Source organism: Sphaerodactylus townsendi, linkage group LG14 (genome assembly GCF_021028975.2).
Source record: "Sphaerodactylus townsendi isolate TG3544 linkage group LG14, MPM_Stown_v2.3, whole genome shotgun sequence".
In the NCBI taxonomy this organism is placed as follows: Eukaryota; Metazoa; Chordata; class Lepidosauria; order Squamata; family Sphaerodactylidae; genus Sphaerodactylus; species Sphaerodactylus townsendi.
Window position 1 is genome coordinate 27,899,324 of NC_059438.1, and position 17,538 is coordinate 27,916,861.

The 17,538-nt window shown below is 45.9% G+C and overlaps 1 protein-coding gene across 1 annotated transcript in view; it reads right to left on the reverse strand.

Annotated features, from left to right (window-relative positions):
• The window catches only part of HYDIN (HYDIN axonemal central pair apparatus protein), a 187,323-nt gene that overhangs the window by 97,883 nt on the left and 71,902 nt on the right, over positions 1-17,538 (reverse strand). Inside the window, exons 25-32 of the mRNA XM_048515341.1 lie at positions 17,047-17,143; positions 14,692-14,793; positions 12,255-12,464; positions 8,337-8,474; positions 6,750-6,927; positions 6,265-6,389; positions 5,651-5,775; positions 3,040-3,176 (exon numbers count right to left, since the gene is read on the reverse strand). Coding sequence (XP_048371298.1) covers positions 3,040-3,176; positions 5,651-5,775; positions 6,265-6,389; positions 6,750-6,927; positions 8,337-8,474; positions 12,255-12,464; positions 14,692-14,793; positions 17,047-17,143 — 1,112 coding nt within the window. The remainder of the gene's footprint in view (positions 1-3,039; positions 3,177-5,650; positions 5,776-6,264; positions 6,390-6,749; positions 6,928-8,336; positions 8,475-12,254; positions 12,465-14,691; positions 14,794-17,046; positions 17,144-17,538) is intronic.

Here is a 17,538-nt window from a genome sequence, read left to right on the forward strand (position 1 = left end):
CTTCACATGAAAATCAGTGGGGTATAACAGCGCTTAACAGGGTTACCTACACTGCTTCCCCAAAATTAGGTCTTAGGTTTAACGCTAATAATCAAGCCCAGTGGCCCAGGTCAGCCTAGATGTGGGGGGGGGGGGGCTTTGTTTGTGCATGCCCACAGAGAGGGCTCTGAGTGCGACCTCTGGCACCCATGTCATAGGTTCGCCACCACTGTCTTATACACTGCAATATTTTCTAATGAATCAAATCAAGCCTGAATCCTCCCTAGAAGCTAAATGACTAAACAGAGGACATTTTACTTTGGTCACTTTATGAGAAAACAAGTCACAGGAAAAGACAATAATGCTAAGAAAAGCTGAAGGCAGGAAAAGAGCAAGACACAACATGAGATGGATCGCCTCAATAAAGGAGGCCACAGCCTTCCATTTACAAAACCTGAGCAAGGCTGTCAATGATGGGATGTTTTGAAGGTCATTAGTTTATAAGGTTGCCATAAGTCATAAGCGATCTGACAGCACATAATGTACACATATTTGATGATGGGCAGCTCAGTTAATTTCTTAGACCTCAACTGGTTGGACAGCATGCATATTTCAAAGGGACTGGAGGAATGGAGAGATCCCATAACTTCCCAACTCCAAGAAGATCCTAGGAGCCATCCTCAGCACCCACTCAGCCAGGGGCACAGTGAAAGGGGGTTCAGAAGGACACCAGGTGCCTGGGGGAGCCCTGGTTGCTGCCCCCCACCCCCACAAAGCCACTATGGTGCCTTCAAAATGCACCAAACTTTGGTGGGCACAGCTGTGGGGATGGAATGCAGTTCCTGGGGCCATTTTTTTTAAAGCTGCACCCCTGTACTCAGAAAGTCAGCAACACGGGCAAACCCCTTAAGATGGTGCCAGCTGGCCAATAGTGATAGGCCCACCATCTGACAATCAAGTGGACATCAGCCCTGGGTGCTGGGGGGGGGGGGGGGGCACACAAGAGGATGCCACAATTGTAAAACAAACATAGCAGAGACTTCCCTCATGAACTGCTCAAATGTCATAGGAGTCCTGAAGGGCTGGCACCACTAAAAGGGATGGCACCAGGTCCTCAATTAGGCAAGGGGGAATAAATTGATGAGGACATTCCTCGAGTAGAAGTGTCAGGAGTGAAGAGGTAAACAAGGATGGGAGAAATTACCCCCCCTCTCAGTCCGAGGCCTGTGGAAGATACACAATACCGCCTTATGACAAGGACTCTAGTAGGCCCCATGCAAAAGCAATAAATATCATTTATTTAATGATTTATTACTGCAATACTTGGTTGCTACCAAAATGTGCCTCTTCCTGTTATCACTAGCTGGCAGTGCCATCAGGCACTCAAGGCGCTGAGAAGGGTGCTGCTCTACTAAGAACAGCGCTCTTGGGTTTCTCTTTGCCGTGGTCATTGATACTCTCCTCCTTGCGGTCACAGGGCTGCCTGAACTTCCGAACGACCTTGCTGAGCTGTGAAAGTTCAGGGTGGCTTTAACTGCAGACCCATCTGCACACCCATCCCCTGCTGCTGTTTTGCCAGCACAGACTGGCCTACTTGCCACATCAAGCAGAAACAGAGGGAGGAAGCAAGGACTGGCACAGCAACAGGGAGAGGAGCTCATTCTCTCTATACTCCAGAGCTTTGAAAGGCCATTTCTGGGCAAACAGCTGGCAGCCCTACATGAGAGAGGAGTGAATTGCCCAAGGCAACCCAGTAAGCATCATAGCTGAGTGTGGGTTTGAAGAAGAAGAAGAGGAGTTGGATTTATAGCCCCCCCTTCTCTCCTATAGGAGACTAAAAGGGGCTTACAAACTCCTTTCCCTCTCCCCGCACCCCCTAACAAACACCCTGTGAGGCTGGTGGGGTTGAGAGAGCTCTGAAGAACTGTGACTAGTCCAAGGTCATCCAGCTGGTATGTGTTGGAGTGCACAAGCTAATCTAGTTCACCAGCTAAGCCTCCACAGCTCAAGTGGCAGAGCAGGGAATCAAACCCGGTTCTCCAGATTAGAGTGAACCTACTCTTAACCACTACACCACTGCTGCTTCAAACTGCACCACTCAGATCCTTCTCGCTGGAACATCACATGGAACTTATTGTTTCTGATAAGCCTGCACGGCATAGTGGATAAGAGCAGCAGACTGTAACCTGGCAAACCAGGTTTTGTTTCCCCACTCCTCCACATGAGCAGCACACTCTAATCTGAAGAACCAGGTTTGAATCCCCATTCCTCCACGAGGGGCAGACTCCAGTTTGGTAAATCAGGTTTGTTTCCCCATTCCTCCACATGAAGCCTGCTGGGTGACCTTGGGCTAGTCACAGTTCTCTTTTAACTGAGCCCTTCGGGGGAGGGCGGTTTATAAACCCAATAAATAATAATAATAATAATAATAATTAACTCTCTCAGCCTCATTTGCCTCACAAGGTGTCTGTTGGGGAAGCAGTAAGAGGTGATTATAAGCTGCTTTGAGGCTCTTTAAAGGTAGAGAAAAGCAGGGCATAAAAATAAACTCTTATTCTTCTCCCACACTACAGTACTAAACAGAGTTAGACCACTGCAAGCCTATGAACTAAGAAGGATGTTATCTCCACTTAAGGATTGCACCACCAGTAATGTTCGATGCCTTTGATGTCTTGACAACGATGACTACAATATGCACTCAAGTGGCCTTCCTCTCAGAGGCTGATAATGAACCACCAATCTGTACTTTCCAAGGCTTTTTACTGTGGATCCCATGGATTCATCTTTCAGTTCTGATGCTTACACAACATTTGACCAGGGTGGAGGAGGTCATACATTGGCAAGATCAGCAACGCAGTATCTTTCGGGCACAAGGAAAGAGCTGATTTATCTGGTCTGCTAACTGGCATTATGAGTGAAAACTGGTGGGAAGGAAGATTGGGGTCGGTTATTAAATTATTTCATTTTAATATATTCATGCAAGTGTATGTGTACACTATTGCTTGGGTCCTTAAAGGGGCTTGGCCTAGAAACAGAAATAAATAATTGGATCCCTTTTACCTGTATCTTGCAGGTTCCGCTTGTCTGCATGGAAGGACACAGGGAAGTTGCTGGTGTTGGTGATTTTGACAATATGTGTCACTACGGTACCCAAAATAACAAAGCCGAAGTTCAAGATGTACTCAGGTAGATGCGCTCTGAAAAGATTGACAGCATGTGGTTTCATGTGGTGCTTAATATTCAGCAGCACAGCATGGGCGAAAGATTCAGCAAGCTTTCAAGGATTATTCCCTAATTATTCTGCACTTAGATCTAATCTCCATAAGATCATGAAAGGGGGAAAGGAGAAACAGTGACATGACTCTCCTCCCTAGCAGTCACAGAAACTGCATTTGTTCTGATGTGTTTTAGCTGCACAGTCCTTCAGAGGGCCATTAAGAAGAACACTTCTCTAAACATAATGGAAAAGTCACTATTTGATCCACAGGTACCCCGGTGTATCTTTACCTCTTTTCTTTGCACCACCACTTGGTACCTCACCTGGAATATTGCGCACAGTTCTGGGCACCGCAATTCAAGAAGGATACCGACAAGCTGGAACAGGTCCAGAGGGGGGCCAACCAAAATGGTAAAAGGTCTGGAATCCATGCCCTACGAGGACAGACTTAAGGAGCTGGGAATGTTTAGTTCAGTGAAGAGAAAGTTAAGAGGTGACATGATAGCCCTGTTTAGATACTTGAAGGGATGTCATGTTGGTGAGGGACAGGGACGTAGGTATAGATTTTTTATGGGGGAGGTTCGGGGGGCACACCCTACCCACCCCTAGGGCATGGCCACGCCTACCCAAGCCCCGCCCCTGGCCTAGCGCTTATAAAAGCAGGCTAAGCAGCTCTCCGAGGTCGGGGATGGCAGACTTCCCTGCCCTGCCATGCCATGCCCTGCCCTGCCCTGCCCTGCCCTGCCCTGCCCCTTCCCTCTGGGCAGAGGCATAGAGGGAAAATGGAGCCTGGTGCAAAATCTGAGTTTTGCACACACACACCCCCCGCAGCTGTTGTGATGCTGGAAACCACCCCCAAACAGCATCACTTTCAATGGTGTTTAAACTAGAGAGCCCAAATTCTCTTTTTACATCCACCTTAAAGGGAGAATCTGGGGCCCCTAGTTAAACAACATTGAAAGTGATGCTGTTTTGGGGTGGATTATCCCCCACCCTGAAATAGCATCACTTTCAATGTGGCGTAGTGGTTAAGAGCAAGTGCATTCTAATCTGGAGGAACCGGGTTTCCCTGCTCTGCCACTTGAACTGTGAAGACTTATCTGGGGAATTCAGATTAGCCTGTGCACTCCCACACATGCCAGCTGGGTGACCTTGGGCTAGTCACAGCTTTTCAGAGCTCTCTCAGCCCCACCCACCTCACAGGGTGTTTGTTGTGAGGGAGCAAGGGCAAGGAGATCGTAAGCTCCTTTGAGTCTCCTACAGGAGAGAAAGGGAGGATATAAATCCAAACTCTTCTTCTTCTTCTAAACTGAGGACCTCAGATTCTCCCTTTAAATCCATGCCGAAGGGGTGGATTTAAAAGGAGAATCTGGGGAAATTTGGGGGGTGCCTGCTGTCAGGGGTGCAATTGTTAAGCTAGAAGCACCAAACTTTCAGGGTATCTTTAGGAGTCTCTCCTAATGATACCACCCAGGTTTGGTGAAGTTTGGTTCAGGTGGTCCAAAGTTATGGACCCTCAAAGGTGTAGCCCCCATCTTCTATTAGCTCCCATCGAAAACAATGGAGGATGGGGCACTTCTTTTGGGAGTCCATAGCTTTGGACCCCCTGGACCAAACTTCACAAAACCTGGATGGTATCAGTAAGAGACTCTCCTGATAATATATCCCAGGCTTGGTGAAATTTAGTTCAGGGTGTCCAAAGTTATGGACCCTCAAAGGAGTAGCCCCCATCTTCTATTTGCTCCCATTGGAAACAATGGAGGATGGGGGCACCCCCTTTGGGAGTCCATAACTTTGGACCCCCTGAACCAAACCTCACCAAACCTGGGTGGTATCATTAGGAGAGTCCCCCAAACAATCCCTGAAAGTTTGGTGCTGCTAGCCCAAACAAAGCGCCCCCTGCAGGCAAAAAACAAACAAAACACTAAAATGTTTTTAAAACCCACAAACGGGGGGGTTCATACTCGAGAACCCCCTCCCTTACCTACGTGCATGGTGAGGGAGCAAGCTTGTTTTCTGCTGCTCCAGAGACTAGGACCAGGAGTAATGGGTTCAAGGTGAAGGAAAAGAGATTCCACCTAAACATCATGAAAAACTTCCTGACTGTAAGGGCTGTTTGACAGTGGAATGCACAACCTTGGAGTGTGCTGGAGTGTCCTTCTTTGGAGGTTTTTAAAGAAAGGCTGGATGGCCATCTGTCAGGAGTTCTTTGATTGTGTGTTCCTGCATTGCAGGGGGTTGGACTTGAAGGCCCTTGAGGTTTCTTTAACTCTATGATTCTTTCAATAAATTGCCAGCCTTCTGAAGACAGACCCTGTGCCCATCCCAACCCCAACTCTTCTTAGGGTGAACAGGATGACTCAGGATTTAGGTTAGTTGCTATTCCTAAGTAATCTCTTGAATACAGGGACTCTCCCACATAATAACCCCAGAAGTGAGGCTCTCAACACTTACTTGACGAGTCTCCGGAAAGCTCTCTGGCTAATGGTTGGGTCTTCAGAGGCCAAGAACCGCTGCTGCTCCAGGGCGTGCTGTTGAACAAGCAGCCTCTCCACTTCTACGTGCAGCAGTATGTCGAACTGCAGAATGCAAAAGCAAAAACAAAACAACCCACAGGTTGAGGAAGTCCAGTAGCCCTTTCATGTGGCAAACCAGTACATAGAGCGCAGGCTTCCTTTCCAAAGAAAGAGGCTACAGATTCTGTATACTGCACACCTCAGAGGTGGAGGTGTGCAGTATACAGAATCTGTATCTATAGCCCCAAGGGTTGTGAGGTCTCTGTTCATGACAGCCCTATCAAATAGGTCTTCTGGATCATTTGCTGTCAATTGAGGTTGCTGCTTCACATTCCACCATTGTCCTCCCTGGAGGTTGAGTGGTGGTGGTCTTGCTGTAGAAAACCAGCAGTGCTGCTCATGGTACAGTCTGCCCAGGGGACAGCAAAATGGCTGTTTGGCTTGCAGTAGCAAAAAGTTCCTGAACAGTCACTCAGTCCTTGCAAAACCAAGTCAATGCCTCCAGGAAGAATTGCACCAGCCCACACTTAAACAGAGGAGTTTTCCTCTTACTGCAGTGGAGTTTTCATCCATGGAGGGACACGTAGCCTCTAGGCTGCTGAACAGTGTCTCTTGCAGTGAATTTTGTTCAAGACGTTGCTTGGCCTCTCTGAGGATGTTGCTGAAAAGATCATTTCCTGCAAAAATACAGATTGAGAGTTTGTGATTGCAGACCTTTAAAGTTGTTATGATCAGTTGTGTGCAAGGGGAGACAGCGACACAATGTAATTGTCTCAATACACACAGTTGCTACTTTGCATGAACAGGTAATAAGTGTATTTTCCAGATTCAATATATTCAAAAAGGTAGCCTTGACAACTTGGGTTTTCTGATCATGCATATTGTATCAGGAAAATACATGTCTTGCCCTGTTGGGACAATGTGGCAGTCACAAATATCAAGAGTGCCACTGTGGGATCTCCCTTCATGTATATGTGATCATAATGAATACAAAGGAGTTTCCCCCTATTTGATTTAACAGAAAGAGAAATCTCTACCTTGTATGTTTCTGGGCAGATCCAGGAGAATTCTGGGGAAGATACCCTCTCCTTTCAGAGTGATGTGGTCTGGTTCCAGGTGAGCTACTTGGATCTTGAAAGTCCTGTGAAAGGCCTCAGGTATACCAGGCAAATAATAGACTTTCAGCACCTGCTCTTTTTGTGACTCAATATAATTCTAGAAAATACAAAAAGGAAATGTCAGACGGCTGAACAAGACCGAGTAGCTAAAAAGATAGTTGAACAAAACACAAAGCAATCCAGTGCTTGCTGAATAGAATTGGAAGCTTATACCAGGACTCCTGTCTGCCCGAGCTACAGATTCACTACAGTTTGTGAGTCAGGGGCTGGAAGAGGAATGACATCACCTTGAAGGAAAACAGCCCATGCTTTAATAATCTAATTTTCTCTTTGTCTTGGCCCAAACTGGATGAATGAGAAGGAGCACACTAGCTCTTGTTGGGTCCAGATGGGTTAGCAACTGTATTAAAAAAAAGTTTCCACCATACCATAAAGCCACCATATCTACTAGCAAAATAATAAATGCAAAGAAGCAAATGCACCTGTTTGTTTATTTTATTCCTTAATGTATTTGTAGACTTAGGATTTTCAAAGGGTTTCAAGATTATATGGTTGTTGGGAATATCTGTTTATTTTACAGAATTTATACCCTGCCTTTCTGCTCTCAGCAGTGCCACAAACTTGGCTAACAGAGTGTGTCAAAAAAGGAACAATACACATCAGAACCATAGAATTGGAAGAGACCTCAAGGGCCATCAAGTCCAACCCCCTGCAATGCAGGAACACATAATCAAAACACTCCCGACAGATGGCCATCCAGCCTCTCTTTAAAAACCTCCAAAGAAGGAGACTCCACCACACCCCAAGGTAGTGAATTCCACTGTCGAACAGCCCTGACGGTCAGGAAGTTTTCCCTGGTGTTTAGGTGGAATCTCTTTTCCTTCACTTTGAACTACTGGAGCCACTTCTTAAGCCAAGAGCCCAGGACAAGAATGGCCTCCTTATAATCAACATCACACCCAACCACAGTTAATAGATGCGTTCCCATATCCATCACTGGGTTCAGCTTCATCAAATCTCTGAAATTTCACAAGATGCTGCCCAGATGGAAAACTTTTCCCCAAAGAGGCCTGCACAAACATGACAGTAAATTGTGTTTGGAGCTTCCAAGCAGGAAACAGGTTCAAAAAAGGTTCCACAGCCCCTCCTGCTTCCAACCCCATTAAGGCATCAGCATCCTCAAGCAACAGGGAAGGGAAGAAGTAGGTTCTGTTCTTCCTGAATCTCATGCAGAAGAACACCTGAAGCTGCCAGAATACATTTATTGCTTTGAGGGAAAGAGCCAAACAAGGAGGAAGGAGGAAACTGGGAGAGAGAAGGGAGAAAAGGCAAGACAAGGTAAAAGAAGAAAGGGTGGGGGCACAAGGTTAGTGGCATCCTTCCATGAAGGCTTCAGAGGCTTGTGCCTGCGATTCCATCTCAGCACCTGGTTATAAGCAGAGCCTGCATATAAAATGAAAAGTTACCAAAGCGCACCAGCCCGCAGGGGCTGATCTTCCTACTCACACTGAAGGGCAGAGTCAGCGGCACACCGGGTGGAGGGTTGTTGGCTGAAGCCTGAATTTCATCGAGAATAGTGTACAGAAATCCAACTTTTCCGGTATTCCTCAATGTGATCTCGGCCTCACAGACTTGATCAAAAGGCTTAGTGGGAGATAAGAGGAAAAGAGCAATATGAACACACAGGTGGGATTATGTGGTCAACTGGGAAGTATGTTGCCCATAAACCTTTCAATCCTTCCCTAACCTAGCATTAACCCTCTTCTTGGCAGTTGAGCAACACATGGCACTTCCAATGAAACACATGAGTGAATGAACATCGCACCCATGAAGCAGAGTGACACCCTTCTAACCCCATTGACTTCAAGGAGCACTGGGGCAGGTTACCTGAAGGACCGCCTATTCCCATCCAGATCTGCCCAGTTGCTAAGATCATCCAGGAAGGCTATCTCTCCATCCCTGCAGTACAACTAATAGGGACCTGAGAAAAAGCCTTCTCGGTGATAATGCCCAAATTTTGGAGCACTTCCTACTGAAGTCCAGGTTGCTCCTTCCTCGCTCTCCTTCCGTCTTCGGGTGAACGCATTCTTATTTTGAACAGCTTTTAACATCATAGCCAGCAGACATTCAGGTTTTATGAGTGGCACAGTATAATTTCATTATTTTTTGGTACTGTACTGGGTTTCATTACTGTATCGTGGTTATTGCATTATAGTGCATTTTATTGTATTTTGTAAGCCACCTTGAATACGATGATAGGTGGGGTAAAAATACTTGTAATAAAGACATGATTAAATAATTCAGCTTAGGATTCGGCTCTCCTGATCTCCTACAAGTAAGCATTTTCCATAAAGGCAGTTCTTCACATTCAAAGCAGTCCTCCAGTTGCCCGAGAGGGCATCTACATGCCCCTCAGCATAAGGAAAACGAATACATATGAACAGAAATTTCTCTAAAAGATTGAAGGTGTCATTCTCTGTGCCCCATATTCCATCTTGGGGGCATGTCCATATCATGCCGCTCACCCAATGAGTCCATTATTTATGTCATCGTCTGATTTTAAGATGGAGGTTGGAGCTGGTTGTTAATTGCATTCAACTGGTACTTTAAAATGTTGTTTATTGTTCATAATTTAATGTGATTGTTCTATTGGTTGTACACTGCCCAGAGTCCTTTGGGGATTGGGCAGTATATTAAATCTGATAACTAACTAACAAATATAGACAGACAGACAGACAGACAGACAGACAGACAGACAGACAGACAGACAGACAGACAGACAGACAGACAGACAGACAGACAGACAGACAGACAGACAGACAGACAGGAATGAGGTTATTTCTATGTGTGCAGAGATGCGCAGTTCCAGGGAACTGGCCAAATCTTTCTAACATTAATAAAAATATCTGCAGAAGTTTTACTTAAGCAGGACTGTCAACATTTGCCTCATGTTTTGTACAGGGCAACCACCGGTAGAAACAGTGTGGCATGTCTGCATGTATCCATACTCGAGTGCAGTATTTCTGTACACAGTGTTTCAGCTTTGTAGAAGGTATTGAGGTGGCACCTTTAGAAACTCCTGGTTGGGGAAACAGCTGGGATGACTCTGGGCATCTTTGCTTGAGAACAGGAGGGCAGTATGGAATATGCTGCAACAGGAGGTGGTGATGGCCACTAACCTGGATAGCTTTAAAAAGGGCTTGGACAGATTTATGGAGGAGACTTTCTGGTTGCCGCAGTAGCACTTTGGTGACACAGTGCAGTCTAGCACAACTCTGATAATAAGACGTCAATTATATGATAAATGTTGAAAGCCTGCATAGAAATATTTGTAACAATGGCATGTTGAATGATTGTAGCTTAACAGCTAATTTCTATGTCTGTCTGGTTTCAGCAAAGCAGGCCTAGCCATTATGAGGAATTTCTCCCAGGAAGCAAGCCAAACCTGCATTTATTATTATTATATATCCTCCCTGAGGTAGCTGTTAGTGAAACTAATGTACACATCTGGCTGGAGTGACCATGTTTGATGAGTTATTGTTGGTGCATTATTGCTTATAAAAATACGTTTTTAAATGGTTGTACTGTAATTATCTCTTTACATTATAAAGGACTACCATCCCAATTGAAATAGTAGGGAACTAGTTTCTTAGTTAAACAATTCTAAATGCTAATAGTTAAGGTTTTTGGTCTCTTCCTTGGTATATCACAACCCTTTATGGGAGTTTCATGATTTGGAGTTTACTATAAACACAGTGTGGTTTGAGTTATCTTGTGTTTGATCATCTTGTTATTGATTCGCAGTGAGACAACTGTTGCACTGGATTAAACTCTTAATTAAGGTCTTTATGATTACAGTTTAATTTTGACCAGGCTTGTCACAGTTGTAATTGTACTTCGATTCTCCCATCCATGTTGCCAGTAATTTGTCACCTTAGAGAGTTCAAGCTGTCGAGCGCCAGTGTCGTGGGCTCCCCAGCCAGGCTTCCTCAGATGAGGAATACTGGCATGACTTCATCAGAGTCTCAGCTGGCCGAATCTCCAGAGCCACAGTTGGTTGAGTCCCATGAGCAGCCAGAAGTCACACAGGTGGAAGACAGGGCTGGCCCAAGCCAAGAACAGGAGGACAGGGCAGACAGTCCTCCCGGATCACCTGTTTCTGTGAGGCAGCTCAGACATCGTGGTCGTCAGGTGCTCCGTGCCAAAAGTCACAGCGCCCGTTTGGAGGCCCAGAGACACCGAAGGGACAGGTGTGAGCCAGCTGAGGATTCAGACTGAGCAGGAATGCAGGCTTATAAGAGGCAGTTGCGAAAGTAAGAGTTGCAGGAGCAACTTTGGGAAACAGCCTGCAGAGCCTGCTCTTGGATTGAACGTTTTTGATTTGTGAACCGAGACCGGATAGAGTCTGACCTGCCCCTTACTTGGTTTGTACAGCTTGCACTGAACCGCTTTTCCTGAGGGCTTGTAGTAAGCCCTCTCTCTGCCTGCTTCTGCTAGCCAGCTGTAACCTGAAACTCCTGTGCCCTCAGCAGGCCACAACACCCAGCACCACCTGGGGTTCCCCTTCCCAGGGTCTGAGGAGACCTTCCTCCTGCCTCAGACAGGGTGTCTGGGTGCAGCCCTTCCCCAAGGCTAACAAGTCCTGAGTAAAGCCATAGCTACACGGGAGTATCCTCTCTGGCTGTCCATGCCCTCACCCCTTTTACTCCCTTCCCCCGATCTGCATTTCATCCCTGCCCCTTCCCCCGGCTCTTTCCTCAGAGCCTTTAAGAGACCTTATCCAGCCCACCTGCTCCCCCTCTCCTTCCTGGCCAGGCTTGGCCCCGCCTCTTCCCTGTTACTGTTCCAAGAGGGCAGAGGTCCCAGTTGGGCTTCTGGGTCTGGTCCAGGTCTCTTGTTGAAGGCTAAGGCTCCTGGTGTGGTGTTGGGCTATGTCTGGGCACAGCTCAGCCTGCCTCTCCTGCCACTGTGCAACCTTTGGAGCCCAGACAGCCACAGGTCCAGGGCAGGGCTCTTCCCTTCAAGTTGCCTTTCTCCGCAGAGTCTGTCCACCTCCCCCACACCCATCCTCCCCGCCGCCATATGCATCCCCAGGATCTGGGTAAGCCTTTCTCCTTGGTCTTCTCCTAGGTCTTCTGGGCCTTCTCCCAGTTGGGGCAGGAGTCTGGAGGCAGGGTCCCGGACACAGGATTGACACAATTGCCCACAAAAACAGAATACTCAGTACCTTTGCCCAAAAAACAACACCCCTCTTGAAATTGGGAAAGGCTGCCAAAAAAGCAGAGCTTGTGCAGGGGAGTTTTGTGATGGACGGTGTCGACGGTGTCAGAGCAACAGATGGTACTGTCTGAGTGATATATTGAAAAGAACCTTGGGAGTTGACTGCACAGATCGCAATCCCAGTGGCAACCAGGGTGTACGTACCTGGAACCCATAGTTAATCTCCTTGTTGTCAAATGCATAACTGACATGAGAGGCCTCACCACGGAGCAGGATCTCGTAGGTGGGGCCGCCTTCCACTTCGCAAACTGCTTTGACGCAGGCCACAATGTCGGCGTGGCCATAGAAAGTGAATGTCATTTGCTGAGCTTCCCCTGGCTGCAGAATCCCATACAGGGGAAGGATGTCAAACACCTGGTTGGGAGGGAGATGGGCGGATGTTACTCATAAGCACGAGCAGGAATCCAAAAAGATGTGTCTCATTGAAACCTTCTCACCACTTGTGCAATCAGTGCTCCTATGATCATGGTGGTTGCAGAATTGTCACAGAAGACAGAAGACTAATGGACTTAGACTTCTTCCAAGCAAAACCAAAGAACAAAGATTATTCTAATCTGGTATGCTACATATTAGGTTGTGGTTGGTTTTTCGGGCTGTGTGGCTGGGGTCTGGTGGATCTTGTTCCTAAAGTTTCGCCTGCATCTGTGGCTGGCATCTTCAGGGTGTATCACAGAGGGAAGTGTCCCTCTGTGATATACCTCTGAAGATGCCAGCCACAGATGCAGGCGAAACGTTAGGAACAAGATGCACCAGACCACAGCCACACAGCCCGGAAAACCCACCACAACCAGTTGAATCTGGCTGTGAAAACCTTCGACAATACATTCTACACATTATGAGGATTAATTGCATTCATAATATTTCCAAGTTTCATCAGCCCAAGTTCAGATAGATGAGGACTGAAATTGGGGTGTCTGCCTGATTGAGGTTTCTGCTGTGAGAGTGATGCCTAGTGCCGATCGGGCTGATTGTTGTCTCCTGCCAAGGGGAAGCATGACACCTGTGCAACTGTTGAGCTGTCCTCTACCTTCAAGGCAAGCAATCAAGGTTCTGATAAGCCCCAGCTGGTACGAGGGAGTGGCAATCTGCTCTGTCCCACTCCCACAGGGAGAGATCTGTCAATGGAGACAAATTGAATGCATATCCCATCTCTGCCTCTATGAAGCCTGTGGCTTGGATTGCGTGGAGTTTGGAATATATTTATTTACTTATTTAAAATATTTATACCCTTCCTTATCACTACAAAATTGAGGAACCTAACAAACAGCAAAAGCTGCAAGGACATAAACAGTAGAAGCATCCAGCAACAAGTTAAACCCAATGCACACCATGAACAACATGGGCAAAACCTGTCTAGCCTCCATCATACCCACTCTGAGAAAGAACAGAAAGACCTGCTGAATGTGACAAGTGAAGGCATTTGCTCTAGTACATCTTAGTTTTACCCACATTTGCTTGATAACTTCCAGCACTAGAGGGGAGGGGAGGATGTGTCAGAAGTAGGCACTTCCACAATCCATTAGGTCGGGGGTGACCAACTCTGGCGCTTCAGATGTCCATGGATTACAATTCCCATCAGCCCCTGCAGTTGGGGCTGATGGGAATTGTACTCTATGAACATCTGAAGTGCCAGAGTTGGACACCCCTGCCACAGATTATGAATCACAGGAAAAGTGCAACCAGAGCTTCTCACAAAGAACAGACAGCATGGGAGATGTTTTTTCCTGAGGTTTCTCAGTAATGCCTAAGACTGTCTCTAAAGTAATAATTAAGACATACCAAATCAGAGTTTAATTCACATTAGATAATCTTTCCTAAATCTGCTTGAACTATGGAAACACATACCCAGGGACCTCAGCGAAAAGGTACTCCTCTTCTCTCTGTGCTTGAGGACCCTCACGGCATCTGTAGGGTTGCCTTTAGCACAACATCCGAGGTTTTCAGATATGCAAGCCATGGGATGTCTTTCTCCTCAATGCACATGATCTCCATGGACACTGGGAGAAATAGGCTTTAAAGAGGGCAAACCATCCTCCAAGTACTCATCAAAAATTCTCTATGTTGGGATTTAATCTACAATTGGAAGGGGGGACATCAGGGTGTATCCTACCCCTATCCCAACAATTCACTGAGCAAAATTTGTATATTCATTCATTAATTCATTTAAATATTTGTGCTGCACTTTTCCTTTTGACTCAAGTTTGAAGCCTTCATACAATCTCCAACCCAAGCAGCTTTACCACTGGAGGAAGAACCATGGCAGTTGATGAAAAGCTGCTAACGTAGAAGAAAGGCTACTTGGAGGATGGGTGGATTGATCTCATCATTTTTTGAGTGTGAATTCTAATGTAACAGAATTTCACTACCTTTCCTAATTATTAGTTTCAGATGGGTTAGATGACATCCTGAGAAAGAACTAACATAGATGAATCCTACTCACACAATCTAAGGACAAGACAGGTAGGCAAAGGGGAGGAAGAGGCGGAGATCCAGGACTTTATATCAAGAGATTCACAGCAGATGAATGTGAGAGGACACATCATTACAAAGAAGTGCTAAGATCAGAGGAAATGTTCCTTACTTCTTCCACGCTTGTTGTATGATGCTCCTTGGGCGCTTTCTTGTTCTCTTCCTGATTCTTTTTTAGAAGAATTCTTTCCACTTCATCAGCACTTGGCGAGGTCTAGAAAAAAAGACCAACACATTCATGGTCCCACTTGAATGAAAATGCATCTTACTTTGGAGGTTTCAGATATACAAAACCTTCACCTTTAGGGTTTTTTTAAATTCTCTCTCTTTGCAGAGAATGGATTTGGGGAGGGGGGGGTCAATTGCTCTCGCACCAAACCATGCCTTAGAAATGCAAATAGAAAGCCTAGCCAGAGAGAATGAAGTGGTTAGGCTGCACCTTCTTTCTTTCTTTCTTTCTTTCTTTCTTTCTTTCTTTCTTTCTTTCTTTCTTTCTTTCTTTCTTTCTTTCTTTCTTTCTTTCTTTCTTTCTTTCTTTCTTTCTTTCTTTCTTTCTTTCTTTCTTTCTGTCTGTCTGTCTGTCTGTCTGTCTGTCTGTCTGTCTGTCTGTCTGTCTGTCTGTCTGTCTGTTTTCTTAAACTTTTATACCGCCCCATCCCCGAGGGGCTCTGGGCGGTATACAACACAAGGGATAACAATGTAGAATAACTATCAGGAAAGTAACACCCAACTGGAAACAGAGATCTAGAAAACAGACAATACTATCTTAAGGAGAGTTACTCCAGTCTAAGCCTATTCATTTCAGTGGGTTTGGCTAGATCAGGGGTCTGTAACCTGTGGCTCTCCAGATGTTCATGGACTACAATTCCCATTAGCCCCTGTAATTCTGTATAGGATTACACTGTAAAGGTGCTACGCAGACTTCAGGAAAAAGCTTCTTTCAGGGGTGGGCAGACTGAGATAATAAAACTCTTATCCCCAGAGGGGAGGATCTCTGATTCCCTCCAGGCAGATAAAGCTCTCACCTGGACTCCTGCTAAAGGCAGCAATTGTCTGAATAAATGGCAGGCATGAACAAAAACCTCAAGGTAATGGGGACCTTTTATAACCACTGTAACTTCTAAGTGAAGGAGGGTCCCTTAGAATAATATCAGCTAGGACATGTACAGAGTGAGGGACAGAGGAATTGCATGTTTACACTTTTCTTTTGGATGCCTTGCTCAACGTTTTGCATACTGAGAGTATGTGTATGTCAATCTTATGGTTAATAAATGTTTTATAACTTTCAATGCTGGCAACTGTTTTCAGTACCACTTAGACCAGTACCATTTGAACACACTATTTCAAAATGAGCACCAAGAGGGGGCTGTCAACTGGCTAATCCCCTACTGGTGCGTAATGCAGTACGTTGTTCCTGCAGTGAACAGACACTGGGTACTAGGAGACAGCAGCATGAGGTGAGTCCATAGAATTACACTGTAAGGAAGGGAAGCTTAAGGAGGGAAGGACATTATCAATTGCACCTCTCAACGGATAATTCCTACAAAGCCTGAGTAATGGGAAGGAGTAAACAAAAAGAGGGAGAGAAAAGTCCCTCCATGGGTTGGGAAAGATGAGTATGTGGCACATACTAGATTCTGGTCTGCTGCTAAAGCTGAAAGGCCCCAGAGGGCAAGATGGAAAAGAGCAGAGCCTTCAGGTCCGTGAGGCTGTTCCACCACAGTATTCATGGCTACAATTAGATGATAGAGAACACTGTGAGTAAAATTTATGGGCAAAAGAGACAACTCAGGAACTGGACAAGACCAATGGTCCACACATGGATTCTTTTATGTTTTGATAGGTTATCACAGAATTGTATCGTAACTGGGGTTATTTTTTACTGATGGAATTGAGGGTATTTTTGGCTCATTCCGCATATGCAGAATAATGCACTTTCAAACTGCTTTCAGTGCTCTTTGAAGCAGTGCGGAATAGCAAAATCCACTTGCAAACAATTGTGAAAGTGGTTTGAAAACGCATTATTTTGCCTGTGCGGAAGGGGCCCTTGAGAGAATTGACACTTTCACTGGCTCCATAAACAGGCTATGCCAAGTAGGCACAGGGTTTCCTGCGGAAGGCTCCCCTAATTCATGCCTGCAACAGTTAAGACTTTGAAACCTCTTTAACAAACAGAACATTTTGTGACCAAAAGAAAGAAAACAGGAAATAGAGTGACTCAGTTGGGGATAACATCTGCTGCTAGAAGCCATGGGAGGCAGAAGATCACTATTGGATTCCAGTCACTGGTCAGAATGCTTCAGTGGGTAAAAATGTCCCTCCATTCCACTGATCAAAAGTCCTCCATTTCTTTGTCCAGCAGTGAACACAGGATCACTGGGAAGATTTGTGATATTGCTGTTCTTTACTGGGCAATGGAGAAGGCTCAGACAGGAAGAACCCAGGTGCTATTGCCAAGCACTCTTACCTTTCTCTCTGAACTCTCATTCCCAGTATCTGAAAGTTGTCTAACAGAAGTCTCATCTTCACCTATACAGGTCTCAGTTTCTTCTATAGCCTCATATCTGGAAATGGAAAACAAAGACTGGGATACAAATGTGCTTAACAGTACTCACAACATGAACTCTGGTTAACCTCCCAGATAGACTGCTGCTTGGCACCTTTCCAGCCTCTGAGCAGAATCTCTAGAAGTTATCTTGAACTCCCTTGCACTGCCAGGTGCCTTCCAATATATGCAGGCAGCTTGCCTTCAGGTCAGCTGTAGTCAGTGGGCAAGAACAAGTGGAAAAGCCAAGCCATTATACATGGAACACTTACCTTGGGCCTCTTAGCTGCACAGTGGGGCTGAAGTGGGGTCTCCTTGCATTTCTCTGTTTACACATGAGGAGCCAGCCCCCAGCCTGCAGCACAGCTTTTATGCTGAACTCTGCTAGGTCTCTAGTTCTCCTGGTTCTCTTAA